The following is a 25,449-nucleotide window of genomic DNA, read 5'->3' on the forward strand; positions in this document are numbered from 1 at the left end:
GTGGGAGGAAGCTCGAATACGCAGAAAGAAGCCACACAGACATAAAACGAACATGCAAACTCAACATAGAAAGCCCCCAGCTGACCTGCAGATTCAAACTCAGGACAGTGCACTGCAGGAGGTATCATTCCTGCAGGAGCCTCTTACACTTTGGGCCCTTTTTGTCATACTTTTCATTTATTGACTTTGCCTCAGTTTCTGCTGGAAAGTAGAACATTTGCAGTTCTTGGCATTATTGGATGGATAGTAATGAAATGTCTTGCAAAGTATTACGGCCCCCGATATGCTGGCACCATTAAAATATTGGATTATGACCAATGAGCTTGCAGCTGTACTTGTTTTTAGATCGTTTCCAAATGTGTGCATCATTGTTTTGTTTAAAGCAAAGCTGAATATAGCTGAGAGTGCAATCCCATCTATTGGGAATGTATATGCACCATTGATAGCTGGGGCCTCTCTCATCAGCAAGTTTTACAACTGTGCTTTTGGAAGTGCTCCCAAACATCACTATGATTTTTACTGGCAAGCTCAGTTTGACTGACTGATGACCACGAGAGTCCTCGATGTAACTGAGTGTGCCAAGTGTACTTTAGCCAGTCAGTAATTGATTTCCTGAGATGAAGTGGTTAATAAATCCAAGTTATAATATCAGGCAAAGTGTTCACAATGAAATCTGATACTCTGATGAGACCGAGTGGAGGTCTTCAGTATGCAAAGAGAGCCGCACCGGACCTAAGACCCTGAGAATACACATGGCTGATCAATCAAGCGGATACAGTAAACACCAGTGGGTCTGTGTGTTTCAAGATGTTCTTGCTGAATAACATTAATGACATTTGAATAATGCAAAACTGCTCAATGGTGTCAGAGAATGAGGCCTGAAGTGGAGGCCTTCGTAAGCTAAGTGCAGCTTCTTTTAGATTGGACCATCTTTAAAAATAAAAAAATCTGCTTTTTGTAAACCATTAGAGGAAAAAAAAAGACAATTTTGAAGTTCATAGCCTTTCTGTAATTGCCTCATGCAAGAAAAGTCTAATTACGTGTCCTCTAGAGAGCCTTGAACTGCTGCATGTTTAAAAACAAGAGGGTAATGAAGCAAAAGTGAAGGAGCTGTTAATTACTAATATAGTATTTGTAGCTGCGATACCACGGACATCCTTCAGGAATTCAGGTGAAATAACACTCACAAGACAGGAAAAAGGATTTGTGTGAGATGCGGGTTTCCGTTAAAGCTACGGCAAAAAATAGGCTGGTCTTGTGGGAAGGGCTTGATTGGCAGGGAAGAGCTTTGAACCTGATGTTTGCAAGCTTTGCGGTAAAGCGACTCCCACGTGTTCTTTGGGGAGGCTTTGTTGTTGTGACTGGAGGAAGGCTTGACAACATCCTCTTACATTAAACAATACCCAAGAGTTCAGGCAATTCCTGGAGATAACAAAGAGTTGTGGCCTGTACTGTTTTCTGGTGTTTTTGAATTTTTATTTTATTTTTTAATATAACAGGAATCAAATTGCTTCTTGTTTTTCTCTTTTAGTATTATTATTTTTATTATTGTTGTTGTTATGGCTCCCAGGCTAGAAGCATTTTCATCAACTTAAGGTTCAAATATTATTAACAATTTCATAATATTGGTTAAAATGGAGGAAGCAATTCTCCAAGAAGAAGTGAAGACCAGCACGGTTTAGTTATGGGAACGGAAACTGTCAATATTTCAAAACACTTTGCTACAAAATGATTTAATTTTGCCATGAAATTTTGAATAATATTCATGATCCCTACAGAAGCAAATGTATTTGAATAAAGTGATTACATTTTTGAATTGTTCTAATTTATTATATTTATTATAACTACTTTATAAACAATCTGCTAAACACATAGATTGACTGACACATAATGAACATCGGTATAAAAGTCTAACATGGGAACATGGCAGATTTCTTCGGACCTTCTAATTCACATTCAGAGTCCCTGGACAGGGTACATAAAGCTATACAATACAAGAAAGGTTAAATACATAAAAACATAAAAACAAAAATTCATCACACTAAATTGAATTCTCCCTTTTCAAAATTCAGAGATACAGAGATCAGAATACTCTTCTAGTGCCTATAATTTAGCTTTCAATCTCTGGACTGCAGATACAAAGAAGGGGAAACAGTATAATCATTTAAACTAGCTCTTCATCATGTGAACTACCTGCTGCTTGCTTTTGCAATATTTTTCTTACAACATCCCCAAACTGCTCAAATGTCAGTCATTTTCTACTGTGCAGATATTGCCATAGTCTATAAGAGCAAAAATATCCAAAGTTAATATAACAACTTGGCAGAAAATTACATATATTCCTAGAGAATGTCTTACTTTAAACATTCTTTGTAAGTTTGTAACAGAAAAATGTTATAAAACCATTTTGGGACCATTTACAAATCTAACGAAGAGAATTGTTGAAAGGTCTGGAAGAATAAATATGAAGTTGTTATAATTCTTTTGACTAAAATATTTCACCATCCCCAAGACACAGAATTAGCATAGAGGAGCTGTGCTGCTCAACACACTGTAATATAATTTAGAAAGAATTTCTTCAACCAAAAAATCTAATTAAGATTGTGGGACAGGCTGAATGTATAGTGTTGAAGTCTTGGCGTGATCAGCCTACACATTACACGTTCTGTTTTGATGAGATGCCAGGAAATAAAGTATTAGTATACTTCTCCGGAATAGCCTGCACTCAGCTGGCAGTGCACTATACCTGTTTATAACCATCTAACAATGTTCAAATGTTGACTAAAAACACAAGCAATGCTGTTAAAGGTAAATTCAAGTTGATTGTAGTCATATCAGCAACACAGCTGATAGGAAATTGTCTGCCAATTGTTGCCAACAACACACAACAAAGGGTGTAACACATCACTCCCTAGAAGCAGTGCAGTGTATCAGTGTACCTAACTTTAAAGTGCTTTTAGTGCAAGAAGGTAGAGCCCAGATTACAGAAGGAAACAACATAGTGCAAGAAGTGTAGTTAATATTGCAAATACATGATACCTGAGTATATGTTTCATGGCATTCTGAAGCAATCTGTGCAGCTAAACTGAATTAGCAGGAGGTTCAGTGCATATTTAAATGCACTGAACAGCTTGAAGGTAGGTACCATCCGTGAAGAGTGATGTTCAAGTTATAGTTCACAAAAACAGAGGACTAGGCAACTGGAAAAATAAAAATACATTAAATTCAATATTGTATTATTATTATTATTATTATTATTATTATTATTATTATTATTATTATTATTATTATTTTTGTTGTTGTTGTAGTGATTAAAAAATGAAGAACAAATTCAAGATAATGAAAACTAATCCGAAACCGACAAAAATAAAGTCATCATTTATGAAAAATATAAGCATCTCTGATCAGTATGTGCTCTTTGTTTAATACTCTAGCAACTCACAGACTAATGTGTGTATTATTTTAATGCATGAAGTAATTTTTATGTTACCGTATATCGATTTTATGTAACCAATACGACGTCAAACACCATTGTCACAAATACAATCACGCTGGGAGGCAGGAAGAATGTCTGTCAGCTGTGTGTCACGCTCTCATCTAATTGGTCAGAAGCTGCCTTGGCTCTTTTTTCCTATTGGTAGTTTTTGTGGCCGGTCTCGTCACAACAGGAAGAGATGCTAACTGGTCGTCTGCCTGGCAGGTAAATAGTACACACCGGGGATGCTAGCTGTGGTCATTTCCGACACTACTAAAGGACAGAAACTCCGGGCTAACTGGAGCAAAGATGAAAGCCCATTCTTTACTGAGGATATTAAGGTATGTAAGGAACACCAGCTGTTTTGTTTTGACAGTTCAGAAAAGGAGAAGTTGGAGGGCGCGGCCTGCTGTCATTAGCATGCTAGCTAACCTCAGTGCTAACGTTATGATATTGAGCGGCTCTTAAATTAATGGCTTAATACGTCATTAGCAAAGAAGGAGGCTGACTGCAGAGGACAAATCAGTAACTCAGACTTTTGCTACGAATGTTTAAAAAGAAGATAGGAAGATAAGCTAAATTCAACAACAGTTTTTGTTTGTTGTAGGTAATGCTCAGGAAATTGCTCAAGACTTGGGATTAGCTAGGTGTGTGGTTAGTTTCAGGTGTCTCTGGATTCCAGATTACACTGAGCTGGAGTGAGTAATCGTTTCACACCTGGCCTTCTATAAAATGATGCAGCGATGTCCTTTTATGTATGTCATTACCTCTGTCAACAAAGGCAAACTGACAGACAACTTCCCCATTATTTTTTATTTTTTTTGCCACGTTCGGTTCATCTTGCAGTCCGACATTTATTTGGGTTAAACGTCTTAATTGCTCTTTGGTTACCTGTGTGCGCTAATATAATGCTGATAATCAAATTAATGCACATATTTTGGGGCTTTTAATCTGCCAGTCATCTTAGCTATGGATTCTCTGTATAGCCTTTTTCAACTACGGCAATGGGACAGTGCGCCTCGATTGTTTGTGTACCTTTGTTTTTTTGTTGTCAGAATCCCAACCACAAGCTAGCATTTATAATCCCTCCTAAATAAAAATAATGATGTTAGGAACAGGTGCATCTGTGGCTGATAATTCATGCCCGCATGCTTATGAGTTACTTTTATATCAGTAAGTGAGTATTTTTTTCAGTCTATTTAGAAGGTTTGAATTGGACATAAAAAAGTACTGTGTAGTTATAACAGGGTTTTGTACTTTTATTTATCCACTAGGATATGAAATTGTAATGAACGCTCAGTGACAGTAGACTCACTAAGTATAGAAAGAGACTTAAATTGCACTTTTTTCTTAAGACATCCCAGTGTGTTGTACATTTGCTCATTGTGTAAAAATGTGTATATGTTTATAATGCACCTCTTTAATGAAGAATAGAAGGGTGTCGTCCCCCCCCCCCACCCATGTACTGAATTATGCAGTAGTTCTGCTCAGTGTGCCCATTGAATGGTCGTTGGCATGAAAAAGTTAGTTAACATAATTGTTGTTTACAAACTAAAGACTGATGGGTGTTGTTTACTTCAGATGATGACTTCTTGCTGTAATCTAGTTACCATTATGAACCTAAAGTGAAAACACTGAGCTTGCAGAAAACAATTATGAGTCAGTGATTGCCAACGCTGATCTTTCCTGAAAGCCAGCATCTCATATCATGTGCTAGATTGTAAAACCTGAACTTGCCTTACAGGAATGGATACGTAGTCTGGGTATTTCCAGAATACAGTTTTGTTTTTGTTTTTTTGTTTTTTTTTAAAACATATGATTTAAACATCATGATGGCTGATGATCATTCAGACTTCTGTGTTAAATTAATGCTTCAGACAACCATGCAAAATGTGATTTACTCTTAACAGTGTAGAGTCTATGTTTTAGCTTTGCAAGTGGTTATATGTTCTGTGGTTTATCAAGTCAAGTTGATCCCTTTTTTTTTTCATTTGATTTTAAAAATAGCAGCGAAAGTCGTAGTTGTTCTAGCTGGAAATGCATGTCAGAATATGGTGTGAGTTAAAGTATTTTAGAGAGGTTTGGCGTTTTAATGTATTAACACTTTGCTTTAACATGAGAGTGTAAATCTCACACCAGGAGTGATATGAAAAGATGAGAGGGGAGAAGAAGTGCTCAGTGCATCATCATAATGTAATGCTATGATGACTTTAATGTGATGGGAACACGATCATTGAGGAAATTGTATGTTAGAAGGAAATTTTTTTTAATATCACTTCTCGATTTAAAAGGGAGCCACTGAAGAGAAGCTAATATGAGAGAAATATAATCTCTCTTTCTGTTCGCTGTTAGTACTCTTTCTGTGTGTTTTGGATATACAGAAGAGTGAGGTAAGCTTTATGATAAGGAATCATGGTAGGCTAGCCAGGAAGTAAGATTCTGGAATGTGGGCAGGTTTGAACACAATGACCTAAAGGATCTTTTGCCCATTTCCTTATAATTTGCTTCAGAAGAGAAACCGACAGCCACAGCAGGATTAGCATCTAGCAGGTCCATATGAGATCAGAAACGTCCGTTAATTTAAAGTCTGTCAAATGTGACAAGCAAACACATGTAGTTACATGTAGTATCTGTCAGAAAGAAACTTTTAGAAACTGTGTTTTCTGTTGGAAATTGTGCTGGGATTGTTTTCATCTCACTGGTTTTACAGCCAACAATGTTTGGGGTGGATTAGATGAGGATTTGTGTTTGTGTGTACAGTATTGAAGCCTTTACGCATGGGGTGACTGAGATCACAGCATACACGGGCACACATGAGCCTTTCACCAGCCTCCTGTCACTAATAATCATTGAAGCAAATACAAATAACTGAACGAGCCACAACATGCAAAGTAGTTACGCATTTTCCTAATTATGATTGTGCGTCATGTTATGCATACTGTACTGTACTGTAATGTACTGGAAATATGCATTATGTGACTGGTTTGAAATCTTAAAAAAAACCTTCACAGTAAGCTAACTATATACTAATAACTAATGCTAATTTTATTATTTTCATGCTTTGGGCTTGCCTGTCTGTACATGAGTCCCAATGGACTCAGACAGTTATGTTCTAATGTGTGAAAATGTCTGCTGCATCTTTGCTTCATGTCTACAGGGATGTGAACTATAACTTGGAGGGATATGACCACAGGATATAAGATGAAACAAGCAATGATCCTTTTGCCCGCCAATCTTGTTTATTATTTCTCTTTTACAGAATCATATTTGCAAATTAATCTGCCAGATTTTGTGATGCAAATTTTATGCCAAATATGATGCAGCCCTGCCAGTGTAGACATAGTGTAGTTCTAACATGTAACTTGCTGTGTCGATGCAGCAGTTTTGATAACGCACATTTATCATTATGTACGACACAGTTTGCAAAATAGTTAAGACACTATAAAATGGAAATAAAAGCAGAAAAGCAAAAATTTTTGACTTATTTAAACTCTATATTAAAGAATTTTAAAGGAAAACATATTAGAGCCAGAAACTTAATTATTATTGTTATTATTATCATCGGGGTTTTTTTTTGTTTGTTTTTTTTTTTAATCATTTTGAGTGTGGTGCAGTTGTGACAGACATATTTAGTGTTTTGCATTATTGCTGATTTTAGCAAGACTGTAAACAGGATCTTAGTTGCTCTTCAGGACTTCCTTTGTTGTTTTTTCACAATGAGTCTAAACTTTTCAGCTCTTAATAAGTCTAGGCATGCAGTTCAGACTCATAACATCCAGAATATAGTTTGAACAAGTTTCAAGCCATTGCCTACAAAAGACATCTGGATGCCAGTATTTCTTTAAAACTTCCAAAGCTTGTTCAGAATTTATTCTTCACGGATGTGCAAAATGTTCATGTAGTGACCACTAATACCATCCCGTGCTTCCACAGATGCTGGCTTTCAAATTGTGCACTGAGAAAGTGGAAGGCCCCTCTGGAAATCTGGAACTCTATGTACCAAAACAGTTCCTGTGATTTCCAAGAATAATTTTAAGTTGTTGACTCACCCCCCTGAGGAGGCAGCTGTGCGGATGCAGAGACGTTTCTAAAGGGGAAAAAAAAAGTTTAATCTTGTATTTATCTGCATGATGGTTATAACAAGTCACTATTAATAGCATTTGTCTTTCTCTGCAGTGATGTAGTTCATTGCATACTTAAACATGTTCATGTGCCAGTGAAACTAATTTGACATTTGATCATTTCAGTTTTAGACACCTGACTGCGAGCCTGTAGCCATGGATGGACATGCTGCCAAAACCAATGAAAGCACCTTCCCCAGCTTTGTGGATCTGGATAATTTCCTTACCAAGCATGATTCCAACTTCATCTGGCTTCTTGTTGGTCAGTAGTTAAAAATTTTATGGAGACACTTAATTTGTATGTGTTCCAAATATTGGCTTTGCAGCAGTAATATTATTTCAGTCAATGCATCTTTATGAGAGTGCAATTTAATTCACTTCACTGCACACGAAGGGCATTTTTTTGGCCTTTATACTCGGTGTTGAATGCATAGCAATGATTCAGCTCAGTTTACAGTACGTTTATGTGTTCTCTTGACATGTTGGACATTTTGCTGTACTGAGCTCTAGGACTGAGTATAGTCCTAGATAAATGTTTTAAAAGCAGGTGTCCTTTGAATTTAAGCTTAATCCATGTCTGGATTCAGTCATTAAGGAATATATACCCCATCTTTTTATAGAGAAGAGCAGGTTCACCTGAATTTGCACTAAAGCAGGTGAAATGGAGTGTATATGAATTCCATCTGCATTACCAATTATAGTGCCTAAGGAAACAGAGTACTTTCAGGTGGGGTTCCTAATGTGTTACTAGTACTCATGCTGTGCTGTTGCAGAATTTGACCCAACAGAGATTAATCAAGCATTGTGATTATATTTGAAAGTGTTGGCCTACTAAATTGTTATGTTTACAAGCAGACAGAAGCTTCTGTAACTCTTAAAATTAATTTTACTGACTGAAATCATGTTCTTTCTTTCCCCTTTCAGCCACCATTCTGTCCTGTGGATGGATTATCTATTTAACTTATTACAACTCACGCAACATTGGCCTCATTCTCACCCTCATCATCAACAGACTCTACAAGGATGGCTACATTCACATCGGTGTGTTCATCAGGAGCTCTGTCGCACAGTGATGAATAGGGAGGAGGAAGCGTTCAGTTGAAGGCGTTAACTCAATCTGCTGAATATTTCATGATGAGCCAGGTTCTCTCAGTGATTATATCCACAGCATCTGAGCAAACAATACCAGACTTTCTAAACATGGGTGACACAATCCACAATCCAATGAAACCTTACTTAGTTTTTAGGATGTGAGCTTCTCTTTCAAAAACGCATATCAATTAAACACAAACTTGAACCTGACTGACAGCATGAATGAGAAATGCAAAATGACAACAAAGGCAGCATGAAAGTTTAATGAGAAGAGCAAGGCGTAGTTGACATCTCTTTGCCAACATATGCTGGTACAAACTGAGCAGTCACCCTTTTGTTTGCGATTGACTTTTCTATCCAGATAAAGAGAATGTATACTTTTTACTGACATATTTGTGTCAGGTGTTAAGCAGGTTCAAACATGCCTCAGGTGTGTTTCGCTATCATTTAGCTTCAACTCAATCCTGCATGAATTTACAGGAAGGCATTAGCCTTTGTGGTTCTGTGTGGATTTTTGGAGCGAGTTAGACATTGTCTCGTCAGTCAGTGGAAAGGAATTTCACCAGTGTGAGGAAGCTTTACATTGGATGATAATGCATGAAGCACTCAGGTGCTGTCGCTCTGTTTGCATGAAGTAATTGAAACTGAGAAAGACATGTTATGAGCCAAAAGAGATTATTAACAGGAAATCAAATTCATCCTTCTCACTCAGTGACAGACTCAGACCCACTTGCTGATTTAGATCGTAATTAAGATTGTTTTTGGGGTGTTTTTTCTCTCTCTCTTTGATAAGAGTGAAAGTGCGATTAAATATCCCAGCAACACCCATGCTGCTGTTATTGTACCAGAGCTTTTATAATTCTGTAATTGCAGTTTTGTAAGGCAAGGCAAGGCAAATTTATTTGTATAGCACAATTCAACAACAAGGTGATTCAAAGTGCTTTACAGAGACATTAGAAACAAAAACAAATAAAAAGCATGATTTAAAATTGATTAAAACAAACTAACTAACTAAACACACACATTTCACACCTGTTCGCGCGATCTGAACCCTTATCGTAAGGGGAGCTACCAGTCCTTCTGTGGACGAGCTACTTTCTATTTTAAATTCCCTGAATTTAAAATCTCTAGACCCAGTCTAGACCCAGTTGGGGAGCTACCCAGAGCTCTAATCCCACACCTGTTCGCGCGATCTGAACCCTTATCGTAAGGGGAGCTACCAGTCCTTCTGTGGACGAGCTACTTTCTATTTTAAATTCCCTGAATTTAAAATACTCTCTAGACCCAGTCTAGACCCAGTTGGGGAGCTACCCAGAGCTCTAATCCCACACCTGTAATGATTCATTTAACTGGTTAAGCTTGAATTGAAGACATTGCAATCAAATCCAAAGAAATTTGCAGGATGTTACTAGTACGGTTTAATAGTAAAACCAACACTTTATGTTGCCATTTTAAAACATGCTTACACTGTTCAACTTTGCCTTTGTGCACAGGCTCCTTCTCCTTCTCTGTTCTGTCAGGGAAGGTCATGTTCAGAGATGTCTACTACATCAACCAAGACATGTCTATCAGGTAATCTGACCGATGTTTCTGTTGTTGCTTCTCCTCCATCCGTCCCACTCTTATCTTATAATTTGCATGCTGATTGTTGTTTGTGTGTGTTACAGGATACAGGATGGCTTTCTCATATTTCGTTGGTGGAAAATGTATAATCCAAAACAGAAACAACATGGTGAGTAGAGAAGTATTTGATGACTGCTTAGATTAAACTTTTAAATGCATATGTTAGTCCACCACAGAAAAAATATATGTATATATTGGAAATCTTGGGTTATCTATGTTTGACTATCAAGATGCAACTTTTCTAACTGAGTTAGTTTCATGTGGCAACATCACCTTGAGTTCTGAGTTGTCTCTGTTTTTGCATCAGATCCCAAGGCAGAGACGAGGCTTTACGTGACTGTCAACGGCTTTGAGTTCCATGTCTATAACCGGACTGACCTCTACGCACGACTGCAGGAGACCTTTGGACTGGAACCCACGCTTCAAAGGCCCAAAAAAGATGAAGAGAGGGGGCGAGAGGACAGAAACAAGACACTGGAAAGGTATAACTACGGCATCATCGGGCAACTTTGCTTTTTATCCAGTGTTGAAATTCTTTGTAAGACATGAGTCTTATTTGAAGTTTCTAAGTTGTTAATTGCTCTAGTTGTGTTACCTTAAAATCAAATAAAAATGCCTTTGGATGATTTGTCAGTTTTTAGCTATATCTGAAACAAAAAGAACACATGCAACAGTCTAAATGCTTGTTTACCTTTTTAAAAAAAAGTGTATATTTTGTTTTTTAATTGTGATAATATTTTTGGGAGTACAGCTTTTTATATTTTCTCAGCATGTCTGTATGGTTTCAGTTCAGCAGAACAGAAATGAGTGAAAGAGCACATTCAGTGGTTGTGAATGATAAACAGCTGCTGAAAAAGTTGCATAATGTCACACCCTTTTCTATCTGTTGTTACCAAGTGGATTAGAAGTGCAGACAGAACAGAGCTACTGTCGTTTCCTGCTGACAGTCAAATTAGTTGAACTGACTAGAATCACACCTCTACTTAAAGATTGTGAAACTGTCTTCTGTTTCTTGTGTAGTGTCAACATTAAAGCTGAAAGTCAGGATCCCTCATCATCTTGGCGGTCCCTCATTCCCGTCATCAAAGTTAACATCAGCACTGTAAGTACCTAAGAACATCTCAAAACCTTTTAGAGGCATGTAATACAATTTAATAAAAAAATAATGTGTGTTTGCTGTCTTGTAGGGCCGCTTAGCATTTGGGAACCACTACCTTCCACAGACTCTGTGCATGAACTTTGAGGATGCCTGCCTGACGTATGCCACCAAACCTCCCTCCAGCCACTTGGACCAGTACATGCACATTGTCAAAGGCTCACTGGAGAATGTGCGGGTCATGCTGGTTCCCAGTCCTCGCTACCTGGGCATGCAGAATGACGAGTGAGTTCAAGTCATCTAACAAAGATAAGCACATAAACAGTATTTCTCTGTTTACAGTGTTGTTGATAATAAAACTTTTTACCTCAAAGCATTTTTAGAGGAGTTGTAGCCCAAAAAATAACTCGGCTTGAAGAATATCCTATTTCTTTATTTCCACGTATTTCTTTAAGCATATTATAATGACTAGTGCTAGTTCTCCGTAGTGCTTCTCATCTATCCTGCCGCATGCATATCTATGGTGTGAATCTTAAGAACAGACAGGATGAGACTGGGTTTGTATTTTTCATCTAGTTTGTACAAAACACAAGTAGAAGATTTTTGTTACCTTGGAATAATTTTATTTTAATGACTGCTGTTTTTTACTCAATTACGCTGCCAAGTGAATGTCGCTCTTTCAAGTACACTGAGACTGAATTGCATTGCATTAAAGATCATGGGTTTACAGTATAGAAGAATAGGCCACAGAGTTCCAAGTCTCTCTTTAACATATTTGCCCCCGAATTGTCATTTTGTGAATTTCTCATCTAGACCCCCCAGACTGATGGGAGAGGGCTTTGTTGTGATGCAGTCCAATGATGTTGACATCTACTATTACCAAGATGAACCAGGTAAGCTCATGCATGCACACATCCGCTGAGATTTCTGTGCTAAGACATTAACATGAATAACTGATAGCTGCTGACACTAAATGTAAAATTTGCCAGCCAGTATGCTGTCTCTATTAAAGTATATTCTTGATTGTTTTTAGTGCAGTTGTGTATTTTTGTTCAGCCTTCTGCTGATACCCAGGTTTTGACGTTTTCACTGTGTATGTGTCCAGGTCTGGTTCCTGTCGAGCAGGAGAGTGGCGAGGAAGCAGAGACGAGCAGTGAGGATGATAAGCTGCAGGACCTGCCTCCTTGCTGGGGTCTGGACATCGTCTGTGGGAAAGGAACTGACTTCAACTATGGGCCCTGGGCAGACCGGCAGAGGTGAGCACAGATGGACAAAACAAAATCAGCATGAAACCTGAACTAATAGGTTTTTAGAGTACAAGCTGACAGTTGGAGGTATTAGTTTTAAAGACATCTCTGTTTTTAATTGTAGTTCATACAGGTCCTGCTCAGGATTTTGTCACTGTAATACCACAAACTTATTATTGCACACACAGAATTTCCTTGGGTGAGCTGCCCAGACATATTAATCCTGGCTCAGTTATACTTTCAAGCATATTTACAGTGATGTGGTATGAACTGGAGAACTGGAGCATAACTCCTTTTCATGTGTTGTTGAGCTCACCAAGGCTACCGAGTAAAAGCGTCATCAGCTGCACACCAAGAAGTTGGAGATTGTCTGTGGAGGCCATCACAAAGTACTAGGCATTAAAAACGTCTGCAAGCAGTAGGCTGCGCACTGATGTTGTGTCCATCTCTTTATTGCCTTAAATCTCTGAACATTATGTGAAATCCTTACTGTTCCTGTGTACACATAAAAAGCTCTTTGTTGCTTGGTTGCTGAAGTTGTTTTCAGGGTCGTTATGCACTTCCATATTTTAGATTTCATTCCAACTAAAACATGAATGAATGTGTTTGAGATGATGACCTATTGCTCACGAACCAGGAAAGAAATTAAATCCAGCTTCAGTATTTGCAGAGGGCTGGCTTCTGGAAGGCAGCCAATCAAAACTGATTGGGTTTGGTTTTGATTGATGACAGAAAGAAAACTCCTGATTTACTGGACAGTTTAGTTTAGAGATGTGCCAGTAGAAACTGGTTGAAGGGGGGGGGTGTCATCAAGTCTTTTATTCTAACACCCCGATGGTATGATTAGTTCACACTTGTAAGTATTTAGACTTGGCTCTATAATATGATTTTACCTTCTTCAGGGACTGTCTGTGGAAGTTCTTCCTGCCTGCAGACTACCAGGCCATGAAGGCAACTGAGGTGGCACAGCCGGGAAAACCCAGGCAGATCCAGGCCTTCGAGCTTCGCATGAACATCATTGCTGACGCCACCATCGATCTGCTTTTCACCAAAAACAGGGTGACTCTTGCTCTCTCTCCTGTCTGCTTTTTTTCCCCCTGCCAAACTCTTTGATCTGTCTTCGTCTCCCTGCTGTTCTCCTCTCCTCTTTATATCTCACCATGTTTGAGCTATTGATATTGGTTCATGTTTTATGCTTTTTCATATTTTCTTCCTGGAGCAGTGCAGGGATCTTCACAAAGCATGTGAAGTGCATACTAAATAACACCATTAATACACGTTGAATAAAAGCCTAAAATTGCTTGAGTCAGGAAAGATTGTCATTTTATTACATCTTTTGAACACATTTCTCTTCAGATTAGGTGATGTTTTTCTTTCTTGTATTTTTATTCTCTGAAGCGCCCACTCATAATTTGACAGCATGTATGATATTGCTGCTTGCTTTCTCTCTCTTCTGATACGTCTTCATCCCTGTTACTAGGAAACCAATGCCATTCATGTGAATGTAGGTGCAGGCTCTTACCTGGAAGTCAACATCCCCATGACTGTGGGAGAGAATGGTAAGTGTGTGTTTCACTGAAATAACAGCAGTAGACCAAAGTATGAGTGTTCACATCAGCAAATATCCCCCTGGCTCAAGGTCAGCCCTGGTTAATGTAGACGCACGCAGCAGTTTTCTCATCATGTAGTAATCATCTTTTACACTTAATAATGGCTGAACTGCTACTGTGATAAGCAGCTTTATCAGATCTCACTAGAAGTTCATTTAAGTGTACAGCGATGGATTCTTCAAGCTGCTTATAGTATGGCTAATGATGAAGATGAGGGTATCTCTGTTTTTATTATTATTTCAGATATTTATTACCATTGATATTCATCAAATTCATTTCTCAATAGGGCTGCCAGAAACGATTATTTTGATAGTCGACTAGTCACTGATTATTTTTGCGATTAGTCGACTAATCAGATCATGCATCTATTGGACATAAAACGTACAGCTTATTGCACCAGCATGCATCTGCTCTTATATAACTATCATTAGCTTACAGCTTTAAGTGTTTAAGGAATGTGCTAACTAAAAATAAAGACAAAATGATAGTTTATTAAATGTTAATTACATTTGCAGATTGTTTCGGTGGAGTTTAATAAACTGAGCCGTCTGCTCCTTGCGATCTAAAATATAACAGCACAGTATATTCTCGAGCATCTCACACTTCTGATAATCAGTTGTCTGCTTGACGTTTATTCAGCTGTGTAAAAACTACAACTTTAATCTCAGCCAAACCGATTTACTCAGGAACAAATAAAATACTGAAAAAAGCCAAACAATAACATTTGTAAGTTATCTAAGTGACATATATGTTTCACCTGAGTAGCGAAAGACGGCAGTGGGTTTGAAAACGATTTGCCGGGAGTCCGGTGTTTTCACTGGCTCTAGTGAGCCTTGAACCCCGGCTAGCTATCGAGCTGGTGGGTAACAGACATCTCCGAAAACGTCGGAGCGCTTTTGCAAATACGTGGTGTCTTGATAAACTGAGCAGATATTTGAGGTTTACACAGCTACATTCTCGCCTGAAAATATGTTAAACTTTACTTTGTGACCCAAAAAGAATAATAAGAGTAATATTAAAACTAACTAGCTGTCGCCATTGTTGACAACTGTTCTGGGCCGCGCTATGAATTATGGGACACAGCTTCTTCTTCGGGGTTTAACGGCAGCTGGCATCCTTGTACACGCAGTGCTGCCATCTTCTGTTTCAGTCCGTTATTACACTCTTAAATCCTACTACTCATTCCTGCATCTTTTGTGATCTTACAAAGCTTCAAACAACGCGTCGACTATTAAATTAGTCGTAGACGATTTTAATAGTCGACGTAATCGTGACTAGTCGACTAATCGTGGCAGCCCTATTTCTCAATAATGTTTAAGTGTGCTAAATTTAATTTTGCAGTTTCTGCTGGCAGTTATTTAATAAATCATAATTTACTTTTTTCCTAAACATGATTTTTTTCTTAAAGTGAACCAATGTAGTAAATTGTGCAACATCCTCCATATAATTTAAATTCAATTTAGGGGCTGTAATGATTTAAACTATTAAAATCTTTGGTACGTTAGTGTGTAGAGTGTAGGTTTACTATTATGGAAATCATTCTTATAAATTGCACTGTAAAAATTCTAAAATTACATTACGTGCACTTTTGTTTTGTGATATTACTCAGCTTACTAAGACCTAGAGATTGTTTTCTTTTCCTTTTTCTGTAACTAAACTTTTAAATACAAAGTTTAGTTACATAATGCATCTTATTACAACACTAATCTTATGAATGATTTCACAAATATAAAAATAGTTTGAAAAACAAAATGAAGACATTTAAACGAGAGTAAATAACAGTTGTTTTAACTCAACTCCTGCTTCCTTATTTAGTAAATGACTAATCGCTTATTAAAGATTGCTGAATGATTGCCTAAAGTGATCACTTATTGGTGTATGTGAGGTTAACCATGCAATGCTAAGCTGCAACTACTCAGCTCCTCTCTTCTGTGCGTTGCACACAGACTGAGGCTTGCCAACATTTGTTAAGTCATGGCCTGTAAGGAACATTGTTAACAACTATTTGCTTTAGGACTTGTGTAACTGTAAAGTTAAGGTTTTATCATTCAGAATCATTGTTTTGTACTGAGTAAAAAGGACAATCAGACCTGGCCACGTTGAAATCATAGAGTTGACCATGAACTCCTCTGTATACCAAAGTATTCTAGAGTCAAATGTGAGGCCATCAAACAGCTGGGTCATGCAACAGGACAGTCATTCCCACCACAGTTGTAAAACTACAAGTTAAAAAAGAAAAGAATCAAGGTTGCAACGGCCCAGTCAAAGTTCAGACCTCAGCACGACTGAAAAACTGCATAAACGAATGACAATGAACTAAAGCAACATTATAAAACTCCTCCACAGCCAAACCTTTGTCTCACCTTGAAAGCACCCATAGTTTTTGAGATGTAACGATTTGTCACACAGAGCAGATGAAATTATGTCAGTGCTCACCTCTGTTCCCGGAAGTTAACATAAGCAGCTTTGGTAAATAACAGTGTTTCCAAGAACTTAACCGTAGGTCTAGCTTTTGAAAGATGATTGCTTTTGCCTTCAGGATACTCTCCCACCATCAAAGGTCAGCTGCTTCATGTGGACACCACCAGCAGCATGCAGTACAGGACCCTTCTGGAGGCTGAGATGTTGGCTGTAAGTAGCAGGCAATCAGCAACGAAGCTTTTCATTTGACGTTTTGGAGAGATTCTCGAAAGTTATTACATTTCCTTCAGCATTCAAGGAGAGCGGAGCCAAAGCAGACACCAGTGTTGCATACACACAAGGCGCCTCAAAGGTTAAAATTTGTTTTGTCTTTCCCATTTTTTTATTTTTTAGTTCCACGTGATAGCCAGCTACCCCCGGGTATGGAACATGCCCCAGTCGTGGCAGTGTGAGATTGAGGTGTACAAGGCCACGTACCATTTCATCTACGCCCAGAAAAGCTTCTTCACTGGTGAGCAAGATTTCAGATTCTTTTATTTGGCCATGTGCGTATTGACACATCAGGAAATCCCAAACAATCTTGAAAGAAATGTGTCTACGAGAATCACTTTTTCTTTTCCCTTTCTTTTTTAGATTTGATCCAGGATTGGGCGAGTGACAGCGCCCCCGATATCTACTCTTTTGTGCCGTATTCCTGGAAGTTCAAGATCCTTTTCCATCAGTTTGAGATGATCTGGGCAGCAAACCAACACAACTGGATTGACTGTTCCACCAAACAACAGGAGAATGGTAAGACAGATCCACCGAACAGCTGATGTTCATTTTAAATGAAATGTTTTCAAGAAATCACTTTTAATTTGTTTAAAAAACATCTTGAGCAGTTGTGCTTTCTGGAGGTGCTGCAGCCATTGAGTAACTGTCACTTTACGGGTCGAGCATTCATTCTCGGCAAGTTAAAGTAGTTAAAATGAAATGAAGGGTACTGTACGGTTATAAAAAGATGAGATTGATAGGGCGTTTTAGATGCTTAATTAGATAAGCCTAGAAGTTTAAAAACCTCATACTGAATATTTACTGCAAATGTGTTTAACGATGTCCTGTACCTTTCTGCGTGTGTCATTTTAAAGGAAGTTATGTGTATTTGAAATAACACAGAGCCTTTGTAATAACAGTGATACAGTTCTACAGTGTGTCAAATAAACCTGCTGTTTATGCTTGTCGTGTCTACGCTGTGAGATAAGTATAAGAAAAACATCCAGGTAGAGCACGAAGGCAATCGACGCTTTAGTACCTCTTTAACGTTGGCAGCTAATGTCCAAGGCATTTTAACTCTATTAAGTCATGATACATCTTACAGTATATGTATACTCTACTTAATCCTAGGAGGACAGCAAACTAATCAATTGCATTATTGATCTTCTATAGTGTACCTAGCAGCCTGCGGCGAGACGCTCAATATAGACTTCACTTTGCCTTTCAATGAGTTTGTTCCAACCACCTGCCATACCCGCTTCAGCTTAAAGGTGAGTGAATCGGTTTATAGTTTATTCCAAAAATAAATATCCAATAGAGAACAATTTTTTTTTTTATGTAGTTGTAAAGGATTTTCTTGTTTAAAAAACATTTCAAAGCAGTATTTTATAGATACAGATTTATTTGCTCTTTACTCACAAATGTGACTCCAGAAGATGTGTAGGTGCATTAATGTTCGCGTACTTTGTCCTCCTCAGGCGGAAGATACAGACATGCGACTTTCCCTGCCAGAGTGCCATCCGAGCCGCTGCCCCCTGCTCACCCTGGCCAAAGACTACCAGAACATGAAGCTGCCCCCAGACATGTTCATGCCGGGGGAGAATCAAGGAGCTCCTCCTCCCAAAGCCGCCAAGTCGAGGTGGAGGAACATCACCCGCGCAGAGTGAGTTAAGGCCAGGAATCATTTCTCTCTAGTTGTGGGGGAACAAAGTGAGTGCGTTAGCAAAGAGTATGATGACTCACCACCGTAACATCTCTTACTTCTGAGGTAAAAAGATAGTAGGTGGTAATTTCAAGTAAGAGTAGCACTAACCTGCACTTTTCATGCTGTGGTCTGATCAGTTGTTGCTGCCATGTTGGTTTGAAGTGACATGAAGTAGACTTTGTTTTAATGGAGCTCGTTTCTACTCAGAAAAGGGACCTTTTGAGAAGCATGAATACATCTTATGCAAGATGAAGCTGCAGTTGTGTGCCATTTAAGTCAAAAGTAGTAAATACAGACATTAAAAATAAGCCTTGCACTGTTGCAGTCATATCTTGTTATTTCATGAACAGTAATTGTAAAAGCGTGGATAGCTTACAGATATCACATCTCGCAAACCCTCCGTTTTTTTTTTGTTTTTGTTTTTTTTTTTGTTTTAACCCCCGAGGGTGTTTCTATTCTCGATTTAGGAAATATCACCACTCTTACTTGCATATCTCGTGTTCTGAGATATTTTAGGGTGTCTTGCATGCACATGTTTAAGGGCTGCACATCAAATTTTTAGTGATGTTCAAAGCAGAGTAATGCGCGGGCTGTTCCAAAAGCTTCAGTTTGTATTTCTTGAAGTAGGTGATGGGGGATTCTGAGGTCTCCTTTTTTTTTCTTTACGCCATTTCTTTTTATTTATTTATTTTAGTTTATTCACTGCATGAATTAAGATTTGAATCCAGAAATGGCGTGATACATGTTTTCCTTTTTGTTTTGTTTGCTGTGGAACAACCTCAAAGATTTTATACCCACATTTTTAAAAAGGCAGCAAACTGTTCTTGTCATCAACTGTTATCCTTTTCTCTTCCCACGGAGCTTTGTTTTAATACAGTGCCTCAATTCTTACCTGCATCTGGTCACAGCACTTGTTTCCAAAATGATTCTACCTTCTGTGCAGATGTTGTTTTCTTCTGATGACATAAAGAAGTGGGGTGCTGCTGCTGTACTATCTAAATGTTCTTATATGTGTAAGCCTTACCCAAGCATTGTACTGGTCTGAGGTGGAGAGGAGAGAGCGGAGCGGGAAAAGAGAAACTGCGATTAATGGTCAATCTATTGTTTCGTGTACGGCCACAAGCTGTGGGTAGTGACCGAAAGAAAGAAATTGCTGAAATGAGCTTTCACCAAAGGGTATCTGTGGCTCTCGGTTAGCAGTAAGGTGAAGAACTCGGTCATTCGAGAGGAGCTCAGAGTAGAGCAGCTGCTCCTCCACATCAAAAGGAGGCAGCTGAGGTGCTTCAGGTGTCTGAGTACTATGCCCCCCAGATGAGGTATTTCAGTTGTGGCAAACCTGCCCAGGATACACTGGAGATATTGTCTCTTGGCTGTCATGGGAAAGTCTCTGTCCAGTTAGAGGGGTTGGTGCAGGTGACTGAGGAGACGAAGGTCTGGTTAGACTCCTAGCCCCACAAAGATGTATGTATGGATGTGTAGCAAGGTTTAAAAGCTAACTTACCTATTTATCAAGCTTCAAATTTATCTTGTATTGTGATATTTTGTACAGTAAATGCTTTACTTGTCAAAACTCATCAGGTTATGTGTTTTGCTCACATTAGAGCTGTGTGAGATTAGTGTTGACAAACTAGGAATTGAGCCTGGGCTTGTTATGCAAATGTGTAAACCACTCGGTCAGTGGGAGTTTAAAGAGATTGTAAAGATCCTTTGCTATTTAGGCAGCACATGCACATGCCTTGTGCACTGGGTACATGATAACCAACATCCAGATCATTTATTATACATGACCCACAGGCGCAGCACTGTCAGACACCCAATAACCCCCTGGGAGGTTACGATCGAATACTTTCTGAGCCGGCACGCTGTGTGCTACCGAGAAATCAGGCGTGACCTATTTGCTGCGTCTGCTGTGTCCTCGGATGAACGGGTCATGAAGCAAACGATAAAGTGTAAAATCCATCTGAAATGGTGATAAAGCATTATGACTGTGCTCTGAGTGTCCGTGTTTCTCGTCCTTACATCAGATCTGGTTGGGTAGATTGCTGGAGTGTGCCCAACTTTTTGCTTATCATTGACTACACCTGGCACCCCATTTATCCCCAGAAGGCTGATGAGCAACTCAAACAGTCATGTAAGCTAACTGCTCAGTATGAGTTCTTTAAAATCTGTCATCATTGTTTACATTCGTGTGTAGATACTGTTGTTTTACCTCGCTCTGATTATTTTCCCAGTTTCTGAGATGGAGGAATCCATGCTATCGGCTTTGCGGCCCCCAGAACACACCTCAGTGGCTCACACATCTGCTTCAGCGCCCCACAGTCGGGCAACCACTGACCCCTCAGAGCTGCCCCCTGACAGACTTCATGTGGAAATGGAAATGTCACCAGATTCTCAAATAATTCTCTATGGGCCTTTGCTCCGAGCTCTGATTTCCATCAAGGTACCGAAATTCTTACTATGACTTACTATGTAGTCACTGAACCAATTTATTAATAGACACTTCATAACATAAGCACCAAGTAAGCATAAGAGGAATGAAATCATGAAAAAGTTGCCCTTTTTTTTTAAACAATTTTCTAATCCCCCTCATATTTTGTTCTCACAGGAAAATTATTTTGGCGAGGATGACATGTACACAGACTTCGAGGAAGCCGTGTCGAGCCCTGTGTTGTCCACTTCTACTTCCTCGGGCCTTGGCTGGTCTCCACTGGGAATGGAAGACAGCGAACATAAAGAAACCTCAGACATCCATCCCCTTGACCTGCGGCCCTGGGACATCACCGTGCTCATTAACCTCTACAAAGTTCACGGCCGGCTGCCAGTGGTAAGACTGATGACACAAGTAGTTGAGAACGAGGGGTGGGGAGCAGAGTTAGTGCACAGAATATGGTTATGAAGCATTTGCTCACTGCAGTGGGAAACAGTCAAGTGTAAGACGAACAAAATAAGCCATTTTTAAAGTACAGTAATCAGTTACTAAATATTGTGTTTTAATTGGTAAAAGAAAAATGGAAGAATGTAAATTTGCATCAGGTAGACAGATTGTATACCTTCGATAATATACATTAATTATCTTTGATCAGTAGGTTTCCATCAGTGTGTGTCTGTGCTGATGACTCAGTATGTTTGCTTACTGTATCTGGGCTCTACAGCACTGCAGCAGCGAGGGTCCCGAAGCTCCATCCGGCTTCTTGGAGCGGCTGTGTTTTGAGATGAAAAAGGGCTACAAGGAGACAAAGCTTCAGCTGCTCCTGTCCCCTGTTCACATCTTTGTCAGTGACAACTACCAGGTATTAGACTCACCTACCTGCTGACGCTGGGCTCCTGTGATTTATGGAGTTTCCTAAATATATAAGTATTAGACTAGATCTGATTGGTCTTAGACACTTCTAGTCCCATCTTTGTGTATTTCCAGCAAACAATTCTTCTATTTCACTCCCTCTACGCCTTTCAGTGACGCAAGGCACCTGCATCTTAGTGCTACACTATTTTTGGACTCCCAGACCACATTCCTATTTAGAGGGCTGTCCTGCAGGAGAGCACAGAGTTACACTTTATCATGTTAATGCAGCTATAGTGAGTAAACATAAATGAATAACTGAAGTTAAAACAGCATTAGAGCACATCTGCTCAACTTCTCAGTATTTCAGCTGAACCTTCAGATTGTTTTTATACAAGCTAAGATTAAGTATCGTCACAACAGGCTAATTCGATACATTAAGTAGATCTTAATCACTGGTTGGTGAATACTATGCAACTCATGTCTACCTTTGTGGTTTTTAAAATATTTTAAAATATTTACAGAAAATTTATATTGTTATCGGGATGATAGATGTCTTATATTGGGATATGAGATTTTGGTCATATCGCACAGCCCTAGTGTCCACACACATATATGTTTGTTGTTGTTGTTTTTTTTTTTTTTTTTTTTTGTTTTTTTTTTCTTCTTCTTCTTCTTCTTCTTCTTCTAAATATAGATATACAGCTTTAGTTTAAGAATCTCTGCCCTCATGAAAATCCAAACACCTTTGTCAAGTTCTGTCAAGGAAACAACAGGTGATGATATAACCCCTAAGAAATGTTGGCCTATTGGCAGCCTGATGGAGCAGTAACACAGTGCAAAGTCTGATGTCAGATAAGGAGAGGTGTAAGTCTTTGTTTGTCATGTCCACATGTAAATGCAGAAACTGAGTTTGTGAAAATCTCCACACTGGAAGGTGTTTTTCAAAAGCTGTTTACCCAAATGTGGACAATAAACTGAGACGTCCAGGGTGGTGGTGTAATTTACTTTTCTCATACTAATCACATTTGGCCAAAGTTCTTTAACTTAAGCAAATTCTGCCATTTCTTCACTCTTTCCTTTAAACTGACAGCAGTTGTGTTTTGTAGTATTTTCAGTGCAATTTTGCTATTAACTTGAATTTATTCAGATATTACTTGAAACCACTTAAGTCAAGCAACTATATGGCTTTGCATTTTAATTGAGTCAGCAATAAAAAAACAAACTGACTTTTTTTTAAAAATTTAGGCTGAAAGGGCAATTCAGTCCTTCAAAAACCATAAAAGCTGCTGTAGATGTTGCATAATGTGAATCGCGCTTGCTATAGCCGCATATTTACATAAGCAGCTGCATATTGTGCAACTGCACAGAATTTGTAATCTTTAGCTGTGTTAGATCCTATTTGCTGCTGAGTTAATAACTTTCACTAATCCTCAACAGAGAATGTGTTTTCATCTCCCTCCCTTGGCTAGATAATATGCACTCTTTAAATCTGGAATACGGAAAATCTGGAGGCTTATTAAAGAACGTTGTCACAGGTTACACGTTAGGGGGAAAAAAAGCATCGTGTCATATCAATTTATGATGGTTTTGTAAGTGCAAATCCTTTCTTTTGTGACAGCGTCCCACAGCTGATGGGGTGTTGAGAGACGGCCACCTGAGTCTGTCTGGCCTACAGATGAGGGCCCATGCCATGTTCTCCGCTCAGGGCCTTCCTCTGGGCAGTGACACACTGGAGTATGCATGGCTTATTGATATGCAGGCTGGGGGGCTCACTGGGAGGGTCACTGTTCCACAGGTGTGTGAGTCTGTTTTATTAACTGGAATTAAACACCAGTACAGTAGAAATCAAACCCGCGTTTGCAAATTTTAAAGAAATGTGCAAATTTTTACTTAAAAGCTTGTCAGAGTGTGCTGTGCTGTAATGTTTTTCATGCTTCAAACCCCCGTAATCACTGTATCTATTTTATTTTCTTGTTACTGTTTTTCGTGGTGATTATTTAGGTGGCCAGCATGATTGAGTGGGCTAAGACTTTCCTTTTCCACGTGTTCTCCCGGGAGTTCCAGCTAGAACAACCCAAGCCCTCTGTCATCTGCCAGCACGGTGTTGATCGTCGCATCTGCGATGCCAAGGTGCAGCCAGACAGCATACAATGAAATACTGCGTGATATTTGAGACTCATTTCTAAACACATTTTCACTTTCTCTGCTGTCAGGCTCCGGTTTGAACTAGTTAGCAGTCGTGTGTCTGAATTGCTTACTGGAAGCTGCTAAATTAGATCATTATGGCTGCTTTTTGTGAGATTTGAATGCTGGTCCGAGCTGTCCTTTGTGAAATGAAATGTTCAAATGAGACCAGAAAATAAACTGAGACCACTTTGAGCCTTTCTTTAATGATGCATGACTCAGAAAGTGCACTTTTTCTCACAGAAAAACAAAGTCTGAGAAAAAAGTCTAACCCGTATCTATTTATCTGCTTGGAACAGCTGTACATACACAGCACCATGATGTATAAAATGATGGAACATGTCTCACAAAGTGTCTTGTCTGTATACGAATACTAACAAGGATATTTTTGAAAATGCTGCCTAAAAGCCCTCATTAGTGTCTAAGCCACTGTGTCTACAGGCTGTGCAGCAGTATTTAAAGCATAGTCTAACACTAAACAGCAGCTTGGCTTTTAGTAAAGGTTCAAAAGTTTCTGCTACTAAATGATGGTTGTCTTTCAGTTGAGCTGCCTCCCCGGTCACTGTCGCACATCCGAGGAGCTGAAGTACACCATGACCCGCCTGGCCATGGATGGAGTTGACCTCTTCATTGTCGAGCATGGCTGTGCTGCCAGTATCAAGGTAATGAGCGTAAAAAAACCAAAACTCTGAAGCTATAACTGTTTAACTTCAGAATGTTTCTTTTTCTATACTTTTTGAGGATCTTCTCTGTTTTCTCTCTTCTTCCCCACCTCCAGACGGGCATTATTCGTGTAGCCAACTGTAACCTGCACAACCAGGCAGTGGGCGAGGGCATCAGCGCTGTGGTGCAGGATGTAAACATCCGGCAGTACATTGAACAACAACACGCTGAAGTGACCAGGCTGCAGCCGGCTGGACAGGGTCAAGGTCCGGGTCAGCCGTTGGGTCTCGGTCAGCCGCCTTTGCTGCGACGTTCTGTCTGGCTGGAGGCGGGTGCAGTCAACCTGAACCTCATCACGGCAGATATTGCCCTGGCTGCTGACCACCCAGCCAAATGTGAAGTGCAGAGGCAATTTCTGGAACTGCACGATGCTCAAACCAAAAGGTAGAAGAAAACAAATCTAAGCATTTTGTTTTCCAAGCCACTATTTAAAAAAAGAAAAAAGTTAAATTTGTTTTTTTTATCTCAGCTTTCCAGCAGTGCGGTCACTAGCACCCATGAGATAAATGGGAGACCAGTAATAATTGCAGGTTTTGGAGAATGTAAAAGCTGACATTTCTTTTCAGAGGGGGACTGACTCACACTTTGAATCACACTCCTCTAGAATGTGTCACTGA

The 25,449-nt window shown here is 39.2% G+C and overlaps 1 protein-coding gene across 7 annotated transcripts in view; it reads left to right on the forward strand.

The window, feature by feature from the left end:
• Positions 1–3,654: 3,654 nt before the first annotated feature.
• The window catches only part of kiaa1109 (KIAA1109), a 75,511-nt gene continuing 53,716 nt past the window's right edge, over positions 3,655–25,449 (forward strand). For all 7 annotated transcript variants that reach the window (XM_082517164.1, XM_082517168.1, XM_082517166.1 and 4 more), the window contains exons 1-25: positions 3,655–3,816; positions 7,723–7,858; positions 8,521–8,637; positions 10,182–10,260; positions 10,356–10,420; positions 10,619–10,793; positions 11,332–11,413; positions 11,499–11,692; positions 12,221–12,300; positions 12,513–12,663; positions 13,557–13,713; positions 14,135–14,213; positions 16,804–16,895; positions 17,079–17,196; positions 17,319–17,474; positions 18,111–18,208; positions 18,416–18,600; positions 20,667–20,773; positions 20,874–21,082; positions 21,248–21,466; positions 21,795–21,932; positions 23,544–23,720; positions 23,927–24,055; positions 24,652–24,771; positions 24,888–25,216. In XM_082517164.1, the coding sequence (XP_082373290.1) occupies positions 7,753–7,858; positions 8,521–8,637; positions 10,182–10,260; positions 10,356–10,420; positions 10,619–10,793; positions 11,332–11,413; positions 11,499–11,692; positions 12,221–12,300; positions 12,513–12,663; positions 13,557–13,713; positions 14,135–14,213; positions 16,804–16,895; positions 17,079–17,196; positions 17,319–17,474; positions 18,111–18,208; positions 18,416–18,600; positions 20,667–20,773; positions 20,874–21,082; positions 21,248–21,466; positions 21,795–21,932; positions 23,544–23,720; positions 23,927–24,055; positions 24,652–24,771; positions 24,888–25,216 (3,362 nt within the window). In that variant the 5' untranslated portion in view covers positions 3,655–3,816; positions 7,723–7,752. The remainder of the gene's footprint in view (positions 3,817–7,722; positions 7,859–8,520; positions 8,638–10,181; positions 10,261–10,355; positions 10,421–10,618; positions 10,794–11,331; positions 11,414–11,498; positions 11,693–12,220; positions 12,301–12,512; positions 12,664–13,556; positions 13,714–14,134; positions 14,214–16,803; positions 16,896–17,078; positions 17,197–17,318; positions 17,475–18,110; positions 18,209–18,415; positions 18,601–20,666; positions 20,774–20,873; positions 21,083–21,247; positions 21,467–21,794; positions 21,933–23,543; positions 23,721–23,926; positions 24,056–24,651; positions 24,772–24,887; positions 25,217–25,449) is intronic.

The sequence above is a fragment of the Aulonocara stuartgranti genome (genome assembly GCF_965226115.1).
Source record: "Aulonocara stuartgranti genome assembly, chromosome: 19".
NCBI lineage: Eukaryota > Metazoa > Chordata > Actinopteri > Cichliformes > Cichlidae > Aulonocara > Aulonocara stuartgranti.